This window comes from Monopterus albus, unplaced genomic scaffold, assembly GCF_001952655.1.
Source record: "Monopterus albus unplaced genomic scaffold, M_albus_1.0 scaffold255.1, whole genome shotgun sequence".
Taxonomy (NCBI): Eukaryota; Metazoa; Chordata; class Actinopteri; order Synbranchiformes; family Synbranchidae; genus Monopterus; species Monopterus albus.
In genome coordinates this window covers 220,882-242,265 of record NW_018128135.1, presented here as the reverse complement: position 1 = coordinate 242,265, position 21,384 = coordinate 220,882, and the positions used below count along the sequence as shown (strand labels likewise).

Here is a 21,384-nt window from a genome sequence, read left to right as displayed (position 1 = left end):
GAAGAAGAAGACAGTGACCACAGACATGGGTTGAAATTTGCTTATTACTTAATGAAATGAGCACCTTTAAATGTTTAATCACTCATTTAATCTGATGCACAGCGACAAGTCCAGGGTAAGGTCCATTCACCCATTATTAACTGTCCATTTCTTTTTTGATTAGCTTCTTGCTGCTTATTAACAGGTTAATCAAAGGTTATGTCTTATTTGGAAGGAAACAACACCTGAAAAAAAAAACCAAATGATTTGAAGACTGTAGAACAGGCAGATTCTTCCACTCTAACTGCTGCTGCGCTCCATACTTACCATACTACAAACACACAACTGTAAACTCACATAAAGCAGCTTTGCACCTTGTCACCAGCACTGCTCATCTGCATTGTTTCAAGAAGATTACTCATGCATGTACATGAATAACATCTTGTCCATCTGGAAAAGGACAGTTGCAGTAAAGAAATGTACCACCAGCTCGCGGAGACTCATCTCCCTCCCTCTCGCTCTCTCTGTCCCTATGTGGCTGTAAGTATATGGACTGCGATGTTCCGACGCTGACCCAGTTAAGACAACACTCTGCAATAAAAGCAACATTTTCTGATGACCTTTCAAAAATGGAAAAAGGTTTATGCAGCACATTGCTCTTAAAGCCGTTCTGAGCTGCTCAGCCTTTTGAATCAGATTCCTGCGCCTACAGTCAAGATGCCTCACTTCACCAAGTGGAAAAAAATGTGCATTATATTTTCTTATTTTGATGTTCCTGGTTGATCAGCTGGACTGTGAAGCACTAAACCTCATACTTTCAGTCTTGTTTCAGTCTGTGTCCCTGCTGGGAGGTCAAATGAAAGGTTTTCATTGGAAATGAGAAAAGGCACCTAGTCTGACAAAATGATTGATGGGACATAATTAAACGTTTTGACTTCTTTTTTAAAGGACATCAGAGCACGTGCAGCTGCACTAAACGACTTCTCATTGTGGCCACTCCAAGGTGGAAACGATTAAATGTGATGTCAGTAAATGGCACACGGCACACGGATGTTTCAGGATATGGAAAAGAACATGGTAAAGACCAAAGTCGGACAGCTTTCCACTGAACAAGCACTTACTGTGCTGTTTGTGAGTTTAGATTCAGCTGTGGGTGGAGATTTCCAGTGACCAGCAGTGACCACCACCAATAACCAAATTTCACTTGATCAGAATGATTAAATCAATTGGAGAATTTCAATCTGAAGTTCAGGAGCAAGGCATGTCCGAAGCACACACCCCTTCCTCGCCCACTCATATTTAAAGACCCCCATCCCTTGCTGCATCTTTCTCCTCCTTTCATGTCCGCCAGTGCCCAGGAGTGGCGTGGATCCCTGAAGCCATTCACCCCAAACCATTCGTCTCTCATGCACTGAAGACAGGCTCTAACTAATGAATATAATCACTATCAGTGTTGATAAATTATATTTTAAAATTAAATCTTGCATGATGCCACTTCGAGTTGACAGCCATGTGTAGAAGACACAGAAGGTTAGAAGAGTGAACTCGTGACTAAAAAGCTGCCTGTTTGATATCCAGACAAACAGGATACATCTGAACAGAAGCAGCACACAGGAGCAACACACCCGGCACACAACACCTTCAGTGGAAAACAGAAAAAGTCACAACAGAGAGTAAAGTTAGTAGTTTGAACTACTTGCTGTCGGGCCTTCTCAGAAAGAGTCCAGTTGTTCCAAACAGCCAGGCTTAAAGGCAGAGTGGAAAGCTCACTGTTATAGAGACGGGGGAGATGCAATATTATTTACATACTGTATGGTGACAGCGGAACACATCCTCTCTCAGAGAGCATTAATAGCGGTGCACGTTTGTTTACATTAAAAGTGACAGGAGCTCAGACCTCAGCTCCTGTCTCAGTTGATGTGAATGTCAAATTGTTGGCTTTGGAAAGGTGCAGACATTTTCTGGGGTCACCATATATACATGAGGACATGTGGAAAAGTGCCAGTGCTCAGTGACAGGTTGTACTTGGCAGCTTCTGGGTGTGCATGAGAATGTAAAAGAAAATACAAGTTAAAAAACATAAATAAAGTGTGAAGCCCCAGTGGCAGAGGGGTTAAAACTATTGTCCTGCTCTAGATAAAATAAAAAAGAACAAAGTGAATCTTGAATTGCATCAAAAAGGTCTTAACACACATTCATCAGTGCCTGATGGCAGAGGGTTTGGTCCAGACAAACGACATAACAGCATGTCAAACAAAATCTGGCAGCTTCCAACCACAACATCCTGTTGACCAGTTCCCCAAATCTAAAAATAAACAGAACTAAGCCCCAGTGCTGTGACACCAGCATGTGTCTATTGACTGGTGTCATTGTTTGTGCACAGTGTGAACAGACTCGCAGCTGTAAGTCAGCCTGTTGTTGTGCGCCATCTTTTGCTGTGACTGGGTCTAACATGAGTTCACTAAACTGTTACATCACTTTTTATCATTATCATTTTTGTTTCTGAGTTATTTTTGGTTCCATACATGGACCGAGCAAACAAGTTGTTTGATAAGAATGAAACACAAAATGCTGAAACCAAAGTGAAAAGAAAAACACCAGTGTACATAACTTGAGTAAATGTACTTAGTTACTTTACACCAGGGCATAGAGCAGACATGAGACATGTCTCCTGTAATGACAAATGCTTTGTTATCAGGACTAATTAATATATCAGATCCAGCGAAGCGACTCCTTGTAGCAGAGAGCGGAGGATGACACAGTAAAAACTAACGGACACCAGCAGCACGTCTCCATGGAGCAGCGACCCTGCTAACACATTCATTCATCACTGAGCTGCAGGCACATGTGCTGGAGTGGAGAGAGTAGTAATTATCACTCCCATATTTTAAATCTGTTATTTCTTCACTTTCCTACTGAATTGAATGTAAAAGGGCATCCAAACGTTTGGTAGTGTATGATCACTGTAATCTTTGGATAAAACCACACAAGACAAGTTTGTGTTTAGTTTTTTTGTATGATATATATGATATAGATGGATGAGCTCCAATATCATTTACAAGGGCCATATTTGCGCTGTGCACTCTGTGCTCGTCTGCTCAGTATTTTAGCTACAATGCTAATGTAATGTTAATGCTAAGCAATGAATTCAACCAATTTTTTTTTTATTATTTTGGTAGCTGGATCTGCAGGTGATATTAAATGGGCCGTCTGTCATAGTCTGGTCTGGATATGATCCAAAACACAAGAAGGCTGATTAGTTTGTTGTCAGTTCAAGCCATGATTAGCAGTGATTGGCTGCACTCACAAAAGTCTGAAGTTTGGCACGGTGTGCACAAACACTATGTTCTGCAGTAATGTGAAATGCACCTTCACACAGCCATGGTCCACCACAGGTGTTTCACTGAACTGCCCTGATTGGACCTTTCGTCGAGGCTTTGTGCACAGTGGGACTGTGTAACACTTACATTTTCCAGTGTTTTGTCTTCAGTAGTTGTTGAGATATGCAGTATCAGTCTGGCCTGAAGTGGTGGACTGCCAAACCAACATTGCCATAACTAAATCCTAATCTAGGTGTTACTGCATCTAAAACGTGCTTTCATCAGGTTTTCATGTGACAACAACAATTCATCCAACATCACATGGCAGCAGCAATATTTTTCCAGCTACTGTATATAAAAACTGATGCATCAATTATCTCCCAGCTTGTTAGACAAGTCACATTTCGCAACCAAAGAATGAAGAGGAGAGCTGATCCAGCAGACATTATTGTTCATTTCTGACACGAGCTCCTCATTATAGCTGAGAGACTGCGACCACGGCACCACAGAGAAGGAGGCTGCACATGATGAATATATTAAAGCCACATTTGACAGCAGCAATATTTTTCTGTGCAGCTGAGCTTGCTGCAGAATGAGGGGATCATTTGTAACACAGAGCAGTTGTTACTCCCTGGCATCTATGCAATCTGCATACAGCCTGTGTTACTGCTCTAGAACTGTGTGGAGATCATGAGCTAGCAGTCTTTCATGCTTTTTACTAATTTTCATCAGTTTTTCAAAAAAATATGCAACAGTGTTTTTTTAAATAGTTGTAATAATAGTGAAATATTGTTGATGCATTCAAGCCAATTAAAAGTGAGTGCTTCTGTCCAGAAAATACTCCACACTGTAGCAAGGAACGCTGAGCTGAGGGCAGCATTATCCACTCCATCACCATATTAGATCCATTATCTAATGGGTTTGGATATGACTGCACTGCTGCGCTTACAGAATGTCAGCTACAACACTGTGTGTCATCAAATATCTGCCACCACTACACAATCGCTTACTGGGCTGATTATTGCAACGGGAGGCAGGCAGAAACAGGAGGAAAGAGAAGGAGGGGAAGTTTTGATAAATGTTGGCAATATTGGCTCTGATATCACTTTATTAATCTTCATTATAAGAATTCAGACTCATCTTTATGTTATCACAGGAGCAAGAGGGAAAAAGATGGAGGGAGAAGAAGAAAGAGTGGCAGTGATGACGAAACGGAAGAGAATTGATTGTTGGCATACTGTTGTAAATTTCACTTCACTAACTAAGTCCACTCACAAAAAGCAGTGCAGCTGTTCTACCACACCAAAATGTGTGTTTGTGTGTCCCTGTTTGTGTAGCCACAACCCGGTCACCAGACAGAATGATGATGCTGAACAGTTCTGCACCCGAAGCTGAAGGAGTCAGAATGCTTCAGCCAAAGTCAGCCACGAGCCTGTACTGTGCTTTGTTTTATTCATCTCATTCTGAAAAGTAACTAAAGTTATCAAATGAATTAAAATGAAAAAGTACAGTATTTTGTACTGACACTGAAGTATGAAGTAGCAGAACATGAAAAGACTCGAGTAGAGATACCTCAGAACTGTACTTAACTACAGTATTGAATAAATGTACTGTTTCCAACTCTGATTACAAATAATAGCAATATTTAAAAAATATATACATATACTGTATATACCTGCACACTGCTGTGTCATCATGTTTTTATTCTATGTAGAAATGAATGAAAATGTTTAACCACAGATTTACTTGTTATTGAGAAACAGCAACATTATTTTTGCCAAGTAAAATAAAATCAATAAGAACTTGCGATGATTCAGCAGTGTGGGTATCTTTTGTCTGCGACCCCGCACCCTGCTAAAAGACTATTACAGTATGTACTGTGAATGTGTCCCTCTTAGAGATAGTCTAAATATTTTAGAAATCTAGTGGTAAGACAGGATACAGACCCTTGTCCCCGGCACCTTGGTGAAACGTGAGAATTATTTCATGTTCACTGTGGAAACCATGCAGCTTCCTTCAGTCCACTGCTGCTTACGAGCCCAGTACTGAAACGCTTCAGAGACAAAACAGAGGCATTGTTGCACTGATATCAAATTCACCATAAAAGGCTAAAATAACCCCCAACTCAAATGATCACTTAGCAGTCGTGTGCCTCTACCAACCAGTCAGATTCACAAGAGTAGAACAGACATGAAGTCACAGTGATCACCAAAATCAAAGCAGTTCATCTTTGGACAAATGTGCCAAATATGAAGCGATTTCCTCAAGGTGTTGCTGAGATTTCAGGTTCATGAGAATGGGACGGATGGACAGAAGGACAACCCAAAAGAATCATGTCTAAGGCTGTCGCTGGTGCAGACGCATAAAAATGATTTCACACCCAGTATGTGTGACAGGAAAGACGACATAAATCATATCTGAGTCTATAAACAGCCATTCACCTGCATAATTTTCTCCATGCTACTTACAGGGCACAGGAGAGAGATAGATGGAGTACCATCAAAGAAGGAAAAGACACAGAAATGCTGGAAAGATTGGTGGCAATAAAACACTTTTTTACAGGCTGGAAGATTTGCAAGTGCATTACAGATCTGCCAGCCATAACATGAAAGTCCACTGGAGAGCAAGCTGTGCAGAAATAATGGCTCATGTTTAAGGAGAAATTAAAAAAACAGTAATACAGAAAGCAGATAAGGAAATGTTCCTTTTAATAAGGATGTAAGGAGACAATTCTGGAAGGAGAGGAGGAAGAGAGGGATGGGAAATGAAATAAAAAAACACAATTATTCGTGAGCTGCACTGATGCTGCAAATGTAACAGAAAATGTAATAAGAATTGAATAAACAAGTTACATTAATCACCATCAGTGGTTAGATTATACTGGAGACAACCATAGAGACTGGTAAGCCACTATAATTCACTTTACTTAGCCAGTGACAGGAAACAAGGACAAGCTGCTGGGCTTTAGATTCACACATGCACACGCACACACACACACCCACACACACCCTTGCTGTTGCCACTTAGAGGGTCCATACACAGACTTACATTCAGTTCCAGGAGACTTATCCTAACCTTAACCCTTATCGTAACCTTATCCAAAACTGACACATGCTTTAACCTTAAGCCTTATCATTTTTGTAAAATTTGACAATTTTAATCGTGGGGCCCAGCCTCCGGTCCCCACAAAGTAGTGTGCTCCCAGTGTTCTGTCCCCATAAACATATATATAAACAACGCCACACACACACATGTCAGAAAGGACATATATGCACTAGTGTATTGTCAGAACAGTAGCGGACTGCTCATATTAGGTTTTTGTGTTGACACACACATACATGAACACACATCTGAAAGAGCTTGACACACAGATGAGCGGCATATTAACAAACTCTGTCTCACACACACACACACACACACGTTGCTGTGTGACTCAGCTGTGTCATATTCACGGCTGAGAGGGAACAGAGTGTGGAGTTCAGAACTAAAGAAGGTCTGTCAGGTTTATTTCTGTCTCTGGGCGGCTCTTTCCTGGGCGACGGTGCTGCTGGGAGCCAAGCTTCATGCTCTGATCTGCTGCTGTCCCACTTCTCCATCCCCTCTGTCTGCTCTTTTGTAAAATGGTAAAAATAAAAATAAAAAGCTGATGACAACTGACAGAGCTGCAGCATTCATAAGTTCTTCCACAAAAGCTCTGCCCAAAATAGTCCAAAAAACCATCCAGTGAAACTGCATACCATTCCAGTTATTGATTCTCCTTTTGCGACCAGAGAAGGTGAGAGATTTGAAAATACACGTATGGCTGCTGCTCATAGAAAGCTCACTTAGCAAGCTGGCGAGTCCCAGTAGGTAGAGTCAAACACAAGTAAACAGCAAAATGCTGAATGAAGGACAGTTTCAGACACTTGGATCCAATATGCACCGATTCTGAGCAATAACTGCTGAGCATTTTCCAAAACAAGCAATTAATTTTAAGACGGGTCCAGGCTTTGTTAGAAATGTACAGGTCTCATAGTAAAATTCTGCTGGAGTTCTGACCTTCAGACTATTGTTCTTATCCACGCACCATGAAAGTAGATGCCACAGTTCCCTACTCCAGTCCAACAAGAAAACTCCACAACAAAACAATTTGTTTACTTTCATATGGAAGTATAGTGTCTGTATATATCAGTTTTATTTTATTACATAACAATGAGCCAAAACATTATGACCACTCACAGATTAAAGAAAATAATGTGGGTTTTCTAGGAACATCAGTGCATGACAGTAAGTGAACATTTGGTTGTCGGAGCCAGCGCTTTGGACACGTGATAACTGTGCATGTGTAAAGACCTGAGCAATTCTGATGAGGACCAGGTTGTGCTTTTTCTGTTGCACACTGAAACTGTGTAGCAGCTTCCCCCGCTGATTCAGAGCCAGGACAGTTGGTCTTTTCACCAGAGATGGATCTGAACAAGTTGTTCTTCACTGTGGCTGCACCATGATGTCATCAACAACACCAGCAGCAGAAATGTTCTCTTCTCAAACCGGATCCAATCTGTCTTTGCACAGCGAGACTTAGACAGCATATGTGCACGACCTGTTCAGTCTGCAAGCAAAGCTGTGTTTGTGTCTGTTTTTCAGTTTGTCCAAAACTTCAATTCCAAATAGATTTTTAGACAGAAACACCAGACAGTTACATTCCTTAAATGATTACATGACTCAAACTGAAATATCATTTTTCCACCCTGTTTTCCACATTGTATCTAAACTTTGAGTGGGGCTCTTATGATTACGTCACCTTGATATGCCACAGCGATGTTAATGGAACCTGGATTGAGAACCGGTGCCACCATATTCACATGATTAGTTTAAGTACATCTGAATTAAACTGCTTTTTCTTTTGCAGATTGTTTTTTAAATTCGGTTAAGATTTGCACTACCTTTGGATGAAAACCCACTTATTAGTGTGTTAGAGCAACACATACCAACTAAATATCATGTTCTATATACAGAAGCTTATTAACTGCCTTGGCAGAAGATACTTTTTATGTAAAGGAACAGGGTGAAATAGAATATATTCATATAATTAAGTTGTGCAAAGATTTATGTCTTGTTGCAATAAAGTCATCAAGAGTAATTTCTGGAAAGAATTTGATTGGAGATGAAAACTGGGTTTTCTATGACCTCAGAAACAGTGTCAATGTTCAGTAAAGGCACCTGGAGGATGTGTGGAATACAGGGACTGAGGCAGAAATGATTGAATGTGAATATTAGAATTAAGATGTAAATGACAGTTCTACAGAGGAATCATAGAGTCTGTTCTCTGCACCTCCATCACTGTCTGGTTTGGCTCAGCAACCAAACAGGACAAGTACAGACCCCAGCAGACAGTCAGGACTGGAGAAAAGGTCACTGGTGTGAGCCTGCCCTCCATGGAGGACCTGTACACCTCATGGGTCAAAAGGAGGGTGGAGAGGATCACTGCTGACCCCTCACACCCTGGACACAATCTGTTTGAACTCCTCCCCTCTGGACGGCGTTACAGGTCACTGTGCACCAAGACAACCAGGCACAGGGACAGTTTCGTTCCCCAGGCTGTCACTCTGATGAACACTTAACCAATGACCATATGATTGGACAATAAACCTCAGTGCAATACCTGTAAATATACATTGTACAGATTATACAGACTCGTACAGGTCTCTAGTTTTAAGTACTCTGTTTTTATCCCTATTTATCTCATTTCAATGAACATTCCTTTGTTGTCTGCATTGTTTACTGTCCGTTTATACTCCGTATTCTGCATTGTTTGCACTGTTTGTTGCTGTCAGTGTTGCTGTTAATACTGCTTATTTTGTTATATTACACAGCCTTATGTTGGTTTACTGTTTGCACATTGAGAGCCGATGTACCAGAGCCAAATTCCTCGTGTGTCCATCACACCTGGCCAATAAAACTGATTTTGATTCTGAAACCAAAGGTAGAATTAACACATTCTTTTAATGGTGACTAGGAAAATCATAATGATAAAGTGGCTGAAAATACTGTCACCGAGCATGGGTCATTTGACTCCAAGTCTACACAATGTGGTATACGACACCCCAGTTCCCAGTTTCCTAATGATCTCCTGTGATACAGGCAACTGTGAAAGCTTAAACAATACAACATAGCACGGACTGAGCTTTATTTTGTTAGTAAATGCCTGTCAAGTCTGTGTCCAGTGTCAACAAATGTTTGAAAAGTGAGTAAAAAATGGAAACTAATTCTGTTACTGTAATGTTAGGGATAAAATTAAACATGTAGCTGTGATGACTAAGGTTGGGGTTATGCATTAGGGAAAGCATTATGTCACAGCTTTAGTACAAATATGTGTGAGCATGTGTGTGTCCCAGTCTGCCAGGACTGGCACTTGGCTTGGCCACAGGATCCTACCAGTAATCAGATCTCACTTCGGGTTCGCCTTCCTGCTGCGATGCCGTCAACAGCCACAGAAAAAGACACACTTGGGAAAAATATAGAAACTGTGATGTGTGCACAAATATGTCACAACATGAGTAGCTGTTTGTTGGTGGAAACACAACTGACCTCACTGTGGCATGTTTTGTTAAAGATGAAAGGGTTTGTGTGCTGTAAAATGTTTCCCCTTTCATCCTGTTGGGGAGATGAGCGCTGCAAAAGGGGTGAACAAGAGCTTAGAAGTTACATTTGATTGGTGTAATAAAAATGACTCTATTGTCCAGTAGCAGCACAAAAAACAGACAGTGTTTTCTGCACGTTGCAGTCAAGGCTGCAACAGGATTTAGAAATACTGAGGTTAAGTTTAATTACTGAATGTTAAAGGGCTGGTGAATGAGGCAACAGAAAGAGCACCCAAATGCAGACATGCAGGTGCGGTGATTTAAATAAAATGTATATAATGATGACAAATGAGTGTGAGGGTGTGTGGTTTGTCTACATGTCAGCCCTGTGACAGACCAGTGACCTGTCCAGGCTGGACCCTGCCTCTCGCCCAATGTCAGCTGGGATTGGCTCCAGCACCCCATGACTCAGGAATAAGCAGTATAGATAATGGATGGATAATGTTGACCAGACTTACAGGTAAATTGGAAGGCACAAGAAAAAGGTCCAGGTTGAGGAACAGGAACACACAAAAAGTCATGCATAGCATGAGACACAAATTAAGTCTGACTAGGGAATGTGAAAGTCAGGACTGGGAGATTAGGGAATGAAAGCCAGGTGAGCACATGGGTGTGGGAAGCCATGTGACTGAAGGTAAATCACAGTTCCCTTATTTAATCATTCCTCGGTCCTCAATCCTCCCTCAACACTGATCCAAAGTCATTCAGGTCTGGCATGATGAAAGATGTCCCAAAACTCTTATGTCGGCTCTGAGGAGCAGGGAGGCTGCCTGGAAAAGCTATAGCCCAAAATACATAAGTGCATCCTTCAAAGAAGAATGTTACAGATTGACACCCATCTTTATCGGAAATCAGTTGGTGATTCACAGAAAGGGCATCTCATGTCAGTTAAAACATGTTTCCTCGTTCCTCTCTCCTCACAGTTTGTACTTGTATCTTACATGAGTGGGACAAGGATGCAAGGAAAAGGCCAAACTGAGGGAAATGCGGATGCAATTAGTGGAATTGGGATTCACCCTTTGACAGAGGCAGAATCTCAAAGCTTAACTCAAATCCTAACCCTAAGGTCTTAAGTCCTGAGTCCTCAAAGACTTAACTGACATCACCTGTAAGTAACTGAGTGCAAGATAAACAAACACCTTGACAACTCCAAAATGAAGCCATGTTTCTAACTTATTATTGAATGTGGGACACAACCAGTGCTTGAGTTAAAACAGAAAAGGTGACAACCGGGCTCTATGGGATGAGGATTTTGGCCATGCTAACAGTGTGGCTCTAGTGATGGTGATAGCGTTTGTCATTGAGTCTGATCATCACTTTGGCCCAGGCTCAAAGATCTCAGCCACTGTTTTAAAGAATTGCCATGAAACCGTTTACTGGCATTTATGTTTCATAAAGGACGATTTCTACTGATTCTGGTGCTTCTCCAGGTCTAACGCTTCACTAATCCTGTGGGTGATCTCACCTTCTACATTATGGATTATGACTACAGTACATCCAGTGTGGAATGTGTGATATGCAGATACAAGAGGACATGTGTGCAGGCATTTATTTTTTAAGTAATGAAATGCAGTACATTTTCTTCACAGTTGGAACCTAACATAAAATATCCCGTATAATTAATCAATGCAAGATTTTCATAGTTTCCTCATTTACGCACATGCATTTCTGCAAGTTCAACAAGACCAGCTGAAAACCTATAGGTACTCTGGGAAAAAGAATCATTTAATTAGAGTTAAAGCCAATGCTACTTGAAACTAGTTTCCAAGAAAATGAAATGTCATCTTGAAATATAGTGACAATGGAGGAGGGGTGGTGTGTGGGCGCCACCTGTAACTACAGTGTCATTTGCACTGAAACAAGCAAAAGTGAACATTCAGTCTTCTTGGGTTTTTCTGCTCTGAGTTAATTTGAACAAAGACAGTTGTTGTTTATGATCCGGTGTGGCTAAGTGAGAAGAGCTGAAAGCGGAGTTGTCTTCAGCTCAGCTGCGTATTCACATTAAAAAATATATGACAGAACAATTAAAGAAAGAAAGGTCAATGTCTGCAGAGTGGCCTGTGGAGGGATTTCAGATGTGTGTGCATTTTAACACAGTGAGTTTGAGTCCAGCTCATAAATCCTCTTTCTGATTTGCTCAGCATTTTCAGAACATTTTGTCATTAATGTTGAGCAAACCCAATTACATTAGATCAATGAGTTAGTCTTGGAAAAGTTCAGCTGATGCAAACTTCAGAGGATGATTGATACTTTTACAGTTTGTTTTGCCTTTGCCATAAAAGTCTTGGTCTGTTACTGCTTCCTGTAAACCAACATCTTATCATCAAGGAGTCTGAGCAGTCGGAAACCTGACTCTGTGAGATTAGGAGAGACCAGGGTCCAAAAAACATTTTTCCATGTAACAAAGATTTCATACTGTCTCTGGTGAACAACACCTTTAGCCAGTTTTTTGTGATGATTTAGCCATCTAGCACAGTGGCATGGGTATTTCCACAAACTGTGGAAAGGTTATGACCATTTCAAACACAGTGAGCAGAGAAATGGGTTGCACCGGGACGGGGTGATGAATTCTGATCTGAATTCATATCTGAACTGTTTTAAAAGTAAACACATGAAAAGTGACACACATGCCTGTACCTTCCCCGTGGCCTCAGCCAAGGGCTAACCTGCCCTTATCTCCTTACAACCAAACAGCCCTGCTGTGTTAAAGAACACCAAATGGGTACAGGGGACTGGGTCTTCATGGGTCAGAGGCGTTAGAAGCATATTTTATTTTACCATTTTATTTCTCACTACTCGTACGTCAGCAATATAAGCCTATGTTTGTTTCAATGCGCATGCCCCCACCCCCTCCTCCTGCCAGAAGTCTGACTTATACTCATAAGCAGGATTTTGACATTACAGAAGCTGATTATGGTTCATTATGCAACATACTGTACACAACTATGATGTGTACACTTGAAATCTCCATTGCGCATAAACCGAGGCTCAGACTGTCTGTTTTCTGCTCTGCAGCTGAACCAGCTCTACGCTGCAGGTGAAGAGAGTTTTCCTACAGGGACCATCCAGTGCAGCACACTATTATTCAGCTGGTGACTCACGGCTCAAGTGCAATATAAAAAGCAGGTTTCCTCTGATTAAGTCACGTATAAATAGCTGTAACATTACAGAGTGTGCTCACACCTTTCTCATAGCTTTCTAGTGCTGGGTGTGTTTATTTCTGTAAGTCTGTGCAAGGTTCCTGTGCTCAGCAGGCAGTGAGAGTGTGCACGTGAGGCAGCTGCTGCCGCGGGTGAACCTGAAACACACACACACACACACACACACACACATATATACCAGAAAGCTAATGACTTGGGCCCCAGATGGTTATTTTAGTCCACAGATGCTCAGAAAACACATTCAGCTTTTTCTGGCTGACACCTGGCGTACTGTACTGTATGTGTTGTAAATACTAGTGTGTGGAAGCTGTCTCTGAAAAACATACTGTATGTAAAATATGCATTGTTCATGTCTCCCTCAAGAAAGAGTTTGTGATCCAGAGTGGTCAAACAATCACAACAAAGTCACAAAAAGAATCAATACAAATAAAAGTAAGAAAATCATAAAAACCAAGACAACAGCAGTGAAGCTATGGAGTCCCTTTAATTACATTCAGTAAACATAGTGTATATGAGTCATAGTCCAGAAGTGAACTCTTACATATTCACAAAATACACAGAGACTGAAATAGTTACAGCTCCACATGCACAGACATGCAGATGCTTTGCATGTGACAACATATTGGAAGTGAGGCTCACACAGTGATGCACATCGAAGTGATCAAGTATAACTTCTTATGTCATAAAGCAAAGTTGTGTATTTGAATGAAGCCATGTGATGAAACATTTCTATCCTGATGGGAGTGGTCTCCTCCAAGATGACAGTGCCTCCATCCACAAGGGATCAGTGAATAGTTGCATGAAGATAAAAATGATGTCACTCATTTGCTATGGCCTTCACAGTCACCTGGATAGAGTGCACATGAGGCAGGACATGACACAGTCACAAATGCCAGTTTGTAATTTGGTCTTAAACGAGTGAGTTTTTTTTGTCTGGCGATTTACTTAACAACAGAAGTTCTGGAATCTTGTCATGTCTCCAGTTTCATTGTAGATTACTGCTCTTCTTGACCATCATGTTTTCTTCCAGTTGACATGCAGCTTAGGTTTACTGGTGACTAAATTGCTCCTAGGAGTGAGCGTGGGTGTTTGTCTGTCTCTGAGTGTCAGCCCTGTGATAGACTGGCGACCTGTCCAGGGTGTACCCCTCCTCCAGACCTTTGCTCCAGCCCCCTATGACACTCTTCAAGATAAGCGGTAGCATTTCAAGTGTTCCCAAACAGGTAAGGGAGGGTCTTCTAGCTCTGGCTTCTGGCCATGATGTTCGCTTGTAAGAGGTTTGCCTAAGCTGCTGCTTGTGCTCCAGTCCACTTCTTCATATATTTGTGTGGGAACACATTACATGACTCAGGTTGACTTGAGCAATGGCCTGTTTGGGTTTCAGCAACTGTTATGTCTAAGAACACAAACCTTAGAGTTGCTAAAAACACTGGGCACCTGTTCCCTGGATCCCACTGGGAGATATTCCACTGTATGTGTGGGGGTAACAAGAATGTTGACACTGGACTTTTCTGTCTCACATGGACCGTGTGTGACATCACTTGCTTTACTAGCCTATCCTATTTAAAGGCCGGTGTGGAGCCAAAGGGGCTTCAGCAGGCGATCAGTCCTCACACTATTCACACTGCCAGCTTACCCACTTACCAACCGATTATCTGGAAGGCTCCGGTTGTTTCTGTGAGGATCCATCCTGGCTATAAAAGCTGAGGAGCATCGATTTTTGTTCATGATCATTTGGAATTAGCAAGTAAGAAGTTTTTAAGATTGAAGTCAGAATCTCAAGCAACAGAAATAAAAACAGTTCAGTGTCATGTTTCTTATCATCTCTTAACTCAACTAGATTTTTTGCCAAAAAAAAAAGCAAACCTTTTTTTCAGACTATCAGAGCCATTAAGTGCTGACCTTGGACCAACAGACATACAGCAGCTGTGGGAAGTTGACACTGGAAAAGACCAAGACAAGCAAAATACCAATTTTTAGATAACCCCCAATCTGGTATCTTCTCATGATGAGTAGCTGGAGGACCACTACAGTTCCACCACAGGAGCCTCAGGCTTTCAAGCGGGAGGTACGAAAGATAAGGTGTGCTGCTATGGTGGCCAGCTTGGCCAAGAGTTGGCAGGGTTGGGCCAATGAACATGCAGACAAGCAGGATGCCGTCCCCAGTGGCTGGATGCCTTTAACTATTCAGGAGGAAGGCAAAAAAGAGCGCAGCCACATGGTAAAATGTACTGTCACCTCGCGTGTTATCACAGCAGACACTGCTGAGGCCAGTGGGAGTAAGATCAGGAGCTGTTCTGTCACCAAAACAGTCCAGCCTAAACGCAGCGAGTGCAGCAGCATTGCTTTGATCAGTGCCATCCGAAACAAGATGGAGTCTGGTCCCAAGGAGAGCAAGCCATTCCTGGGCAATGAGTCACCAACACGACAGCGCCAGATGAGGGCACTACAGAGCGCAGGAGAAGGAGGAGGAGGGTTCATCCAAGACAGGAAGCTGAGGCTCCAGGAGAAGAAGCCTGGGTCGAGGAGCAGCAGTGTGGACACAGAGGACAGTGGGCTGGGGGAGGAGTCATGGCTCAGTGACAACAGCGAATCCAAAACTGAACACAGTGATATCCCATCCAAGAAACAAACCAACAGGCCCAAGGTAGGGTGGTTAAAAGGAAATATCATAAGTAGGATAGAAAACAGTTTAATGTTTTATGTGAACGTCTGTGGGGAATGTTCTTTACTCAAAAGGTGGAGTTGGTGGTGGGGGTGGGGGGGTACAAGTGAGTGTACAGTGATGACAGATAAAGTCAAACAGTTGTATTTGTCTTGCTAACAGCCAAACCTCTTGTTCATGAGAGAGGTTCTTGTTTGAGTGTCATCAGTGACAGGTAATATGTACATGTACCACTGCCCTTTAGTTTACCCATAGAAACAAATGCTAAGAACAAAGGTGGAGGCAAAATGTAACAGCAACAAGGAAATCAGGAGCAAAATCATCTTAAGGGTTCATAGAGAATCACAGCAGGTCCTTCATTGAGTCTTTGCTTTTCATAGACCAAATACCGAAGAGATCTGATGACACTGATCCAAATGCCTAGCAAGCTGAGGAAAATACCAAGAGAGGATGGAGGAGAGGACGGAGGGAGGGTAGGGCAACAAGAAGAGAAAGATTCTGGTGAATAACAGCACAAATTATAGACAGACAGGAGGAGGTGGCGAGTACGAGAGGGGAGAAAAAAAGAGAGGTGGAAAAAATGAGAAATTAGAAGATGCAGAGTTTTTTTTATTTCAAGGCTTAAAATGTTTACTGATGGCACCGCTGACAAAAAGTCAAACTAACCTGTAGCACAATGTAAGGATTTGCAGCTGTAGATTTTGTGCAATAATTGTGATCAAAGTCACAAGAATGCATGAAAAGGGCATCACAGCCTTACAACTTTCTGAAGAACAACCAGACCTCTTTGGTTTTTCAAACCCATACATACACATTTCCATTAATAAACACAGTATGTCTGGGTGCAAAGCCAAGCCCATGCAAGGGATCAATTACACCAGTTAGAAGGAGGTATTTAAACATGCAGAGTCATTAATCAACACTGATATGTAGACAGGAGGGTGGAGTCAAAGACAAAGAGCAATAATGTCTTCTTTGAAACAGGATACATTAGGATTTATGGGAAATGTGGTCCAAATGTTTAGAAAAAAATTGACAGAACACAAAGGGTCAGTGACATGATCCTTTAACGAAGAACCTACTTATAACAAAAGATTTTGCTTTGCTCATTGGTTTGTATGAAATTTATCAGATCTTTAAGTACTGGCATTAACCTGTTTACTGTCCTATTCCATCTCAAGATTAAGATTGCCACTGTGAGCGACATCAGAAGCTGCTGGCAGCAGTGGTCTGAGCAGCATATCAATGGCCAGAAGCTCAACCCCTTCAGCGAGGAGTTTGACTATGAGTTCGCTATGGCTCAGCGCCTCCACAGGGGTGACTCCGGCTACGGTCGACCCAAAGATGGCTCCAAGACAGCTGAGAGGGGTGACAGGGCCCAGAAACACATCCACAGAGAGATGGAGGAGATGGTGTGGATTATCAGAGAGATGGGCTTCAAGGATAAAAAAGGGAGGACCGTCATTACCTTTGGCCGGCTTTTCGACCGCTACGTGAAGATCTCAGACAAGGTGGTGGGCATCCTGCTGCGCTGCCGCAAACACAAGATGCTGGACTTTGAGGGGGAGATGCTGTGGCAAGGAAAGGACAATGATGTAATCATCACACTGAGGGACTGAGGACAGACATGATGTTTTACAAACATTCAAACACATGCACCTACAAACATAATACATGTGCTCGTCCAGAGAAACCGTGCTCACCAGGTTTAACCACAATGCTACATCATGTGCATGAGAAATAAAATAGAGGAATATTTGGCAGAGAATAAAAAGTAAGAGTATAATGTCCAAAAACAATACACATAAACAGTTTTATGGTGATACACATATTTGAAGAAAACAGGAGACCAAATCTCAACAATTCACATAAAATTATGTAAATAAATTGCTAACAGACATGGGTGTGTACACGTGGAGGCTGTCCACACTCTCAGACTCATTAGTTATTCTCATATACCTACCTGACAGGTCATCTAGTGAAGGGAAGGGACCTTTAGCATGCTAATGTTGCTTGCCTTGCTAAATTCACCACATTCTAGAAGCCTCAAGATTTACTGTACACCACAAAGTCAGTCATGCTAGAGAGCTAAACTCAGTGCGCGGCTAAAGAAATTTCACCTACAGTTGTTCCATCTCATAATAAACTGACATACTTGACAAAGTCTCTTTGTAAACAAGCTAGCATGAAGTTAGCATTGTCACAGAATGTCATGACTCTTGGGTGTTTTAGATTAATTATTAAGAATACAGAAACAAGGCAAGTCAAAACCTCCACAGTAATATGACCAAAGTTATTTTTTAACCACCTTTAGTGTCTTTTGTGTAACATGCTAATTTTAAAGAATATGTATTGTATTGTGAACTGCAATTTAAATCACTGTAATAGACAGAAGACACTTGAGTGGTGTGAGTAAAACTAACAGGTGCTGAATAAATTAATTGTGACCATTTTTATTTCAAAGTGAAAGCATATCAGTCTTACAGAAGCACAAATGTTTGTTACAACATATGTTAAAAAAACCTGAAGGGTGGTGTATCGTGCACAGACGGACTACTGTAAATATAGAGAGTGGAAAGCATTTTGTCATTAGAACATCTTAGAGTTTTGGCATTTTTGCCATGTTCGATGTGTTAACATGGGATTCCAAGAAATCAATAAAGACTTGCATCTATATGCTGATATTCTGTTTTTCAACATTAAACTGGACTGTGTGGGATACTGAGCTGGTGACTAAACATTTTCCACATACAGGTATCAGACAGTAGAAAACTACTCAGGAAGTTTCTGATGGGTTGTGGGGAAGTGTCTAATGTCTTGTCACTCAGGTCACATTCACATTTGTAGTTTGATGCTTTTTTAAATTGGACCAAAGGTAAAGGCTGCCAGACAGTTCTTTCTGTATATTAAAATGTTGTATAGTACATGTATTAGGATTGCCTGTATACTACTTGAAGCCATGAAACAAAACTCATAAATGCTGTATATGTCTCAAGAGGTTTTTTATCTTAATTCAGCAGGTCAGAGTAATAATATTGGCACTTACAGTATGAAAGGAAACATGCTTTGTGATATTAAATATAATGTTGGTCACAGTGACACTGCCCCAAGATGTCCAGTCATAAACAATACAGCCATCTTTTCCTACGTAATGCCAGTTATAAAAAGTCATATGATAAACCATTTGTCTGAAGATCAAAAGTTATGAGCAATAAAAGATGTAGGAGAGGGTTTTATAGCTGTAGGTTTAACTTTATGTTTCCACCTGCCTTAATGCTTCTCTTTCTTGGCTGCTTTCCCAGTATCCTCAGTTTACCGATGTCACTACTGCAGTGGATTATGGCCTAGCCACTCTGAAACATCTACAAAGCTGCAGACTTGCTAAATTTTTTGGGGGAAGTCTCCAGTAGTTCATGCTAAAGCCCTTAAGCAGTTGATGATGCTGCAGTGAGACAGTCTTACGCCCTTGTGGCCTCTGTAGCTGTTGATCCAGACACTGGTGGCAGATCACTGAGATCACTACTATCAGAGTGTCCCCTGGAGGAGACAAGAGAAGGACAGGAGCAGTGAGGGGACAGTCAGGGCTAAAGAGCTGGGACAGTCTGCTGACGATTAAAGTGGCTTAATCACAACTGTAATAGAAAAACTTTTTAAATATTAATGTGAAAAAATATTGAAAACTGCACTTTTTCCACTGCTGTATGTGAGTTTCATCAAAAACAAATGGTTTTATTTACATTTTAAAAAATAATTAACTTTCGGCTTTTCCTGTTAGGTGCCGCCACAGCGAATCGTTACCCTGACGACTTGAATGATGAAGTTTGGCACATATTTTATGCTGGATGCCCTTCCTGATGCAACCCTGACTTGAACCCGGGCCGCAGTGGCGAGAGTGCTGAATCCTAGCCACTAGTCTACCAGTGACCCCTTAACATTTATCATAAAATTCATTGTGCACAGTATCCTTTAGGGCTTCATGCAACTTTTCTTAAACCTCATATTTGAAAGACATTGCCATCTGTCACTGAACCGAGGCAGCCATCTGGGGCGCCAACTCAACCGATGGCTCTAACCATCGGGGGTAACTTGGGGGTTCAATGTCTTGCCCAAGTATACTTCAACACGTGGACTGCAGGCACCGAGATCCGATTCTCCGACCCGTCGGTTGGGAGACAACTGCTCTACCCACCGAACCACAGTCGCAGATAATTCCTTGGAATTACAGCATTCACTGTAGGACAGTTGCACACTGAAGTCTTTCATGACATTGCACCTAGTTTGCTAATATGAACACTGATGGACATAGTTTGTTGAAGAAAAAAAGCTTGAGAGACAATTTCAAACTTCCTCACCTGGCCAACTCTGTGTAAACTGGGAGTGATGGTTGGATTAATGGTTTTCAGAAAGTTACCAAAACGAGGAACACAGCTCCCTGAAGACATCTGAGTCAGTTCAAATGTTTGCATGTTTTCACTAGGGGCCACCTTCTGAAGTAATGTGACACAGTCATGCCACAGAACGGTGCAGGAGTGTGACTTAAAGATCTTAAAAGGTAGCACTCCTTAAGTCCCTAGCATACAACAGAACAGAAAGCTAGCAGCTGTGCATGCAGTTTTATACTTTAGGTAATAGGATATGTTTTATACATGTCATACATTTTTGGGTCACTGGGATCCTCACAAATCCTTGTGACTGTGCAGTGTAATGTACACTTTATATGTTAAATAAATTAACACGGACATTTATGAAGTCAAATCTCCCCAGGTAGTTTTTACATTTTTTGAAATGTTATAGTTTGGATATAAAAAGGGTAGAGGAGGAAAAACATGCATATCCAGGTGAAAATTTAAAAAGAGAAGTGAGGCAGTAAAAGAGGAGAGTTGGCGGTGGAGGAGAAAAGTGGCAGTAGTGGAGCAAAGGAGGGACAATGGATAAGAGGAGGTAGCAGAGTAATTGGTTTGACTTACACAGAGGAGCAGATCAGGAGAAAAAGGGACAATTTGATGAGGAGAGGAGGCAGTTGGTAAAAGAAGAAGTGGAAAAAGGAGAGCAAAGCCTAATGAAGTGAAAGAGGAGGCAGAGGAGAACAGCACTAAAGAGAACTGGAAGGTAGAGTTGGAATATATGAGGTGGGGGAAAAAGAAGAGGTACGGTACTGTAGAGGACAAAAGGAGGATGGAGGGAAGCAAAGGACACAGAGGGAGAATGGTAGAGGACATATCTGGAGTTTCAGAATGCACCCTGGAAATGATTCAAAGTCCAGCCCCATATATTTTCATTTCCCCCTTTTATGTACAAATTAAAATTCTTGAAAATGTCCTGTTACAACACACGATGCAGTAGGGAGCCCTCCAGGAGTGTCTGTCTCGAAGCACAACTCCTTCATACATACTGTACGTCAGTGTTTATAAGGCCCTTTTCCACCTCCTTCTACCGGCTCAACTCGACTCCACTGTACTCAGCTCTACTCGGTTTTGTTTTCTACTGTAATTCCCACACAGTGCAGCTGGTTGTCATAGCGATGCCAAAACTGCCATGAAGTCACTGGCAGGAGCGTTATTATGCCATTTTATAAAGTTTAGATAGTTTTTCTGGTCCAGAGATGTGATGACCCGCTAACGTTCCAGCTAGCTATACTT

The 21,384-nt window shown here is 41.7% G+C and overlaps 1 protein-coding gene across 1 annotated transcript; it reads left to right on the top strand.

Annotated features, from left to right (window-relative positions):
* Positions 1-15,088: 15,088 nt before the first annotated feature.
* On the top strand, positions 15,089-18,010 carry LOC109972389 (actin-binding Rho-activating protein). Its single transcript, XM_074527681.1, has 2 exons — positions 15,089-15,727; positions 16,927-18,010. The coding sequence occupies exons 1-2, from the start codon at positions 15,089-15,091 to the stop codon at positions 17,362-17,364; spliced, it is 1,077 nt and encodes a 358-aa protein (XP_074383782.1). The 3' UTR covers positions 17,365-18,010.
* The last annotated feature ends 3,374 nt before the right edge of the window (positions 18,011-21,384 follow it).

Coding starts and splice junctions, on each gene's coding strand:
- LOC109972389 (XM_074527681.1), top strand. CDS start 15,089: ATGAGTAGCTGGAGGACCACTACAGTTCCACCACAGGAGCCTCAGGCT. Junction 15,728..16,926: donor AACAAACCAACAGGCCCAAG/GTAGGGTGGTTA, acceptor TTCCATCTCAAG/ATTAAGATTGCCACTGTGAG.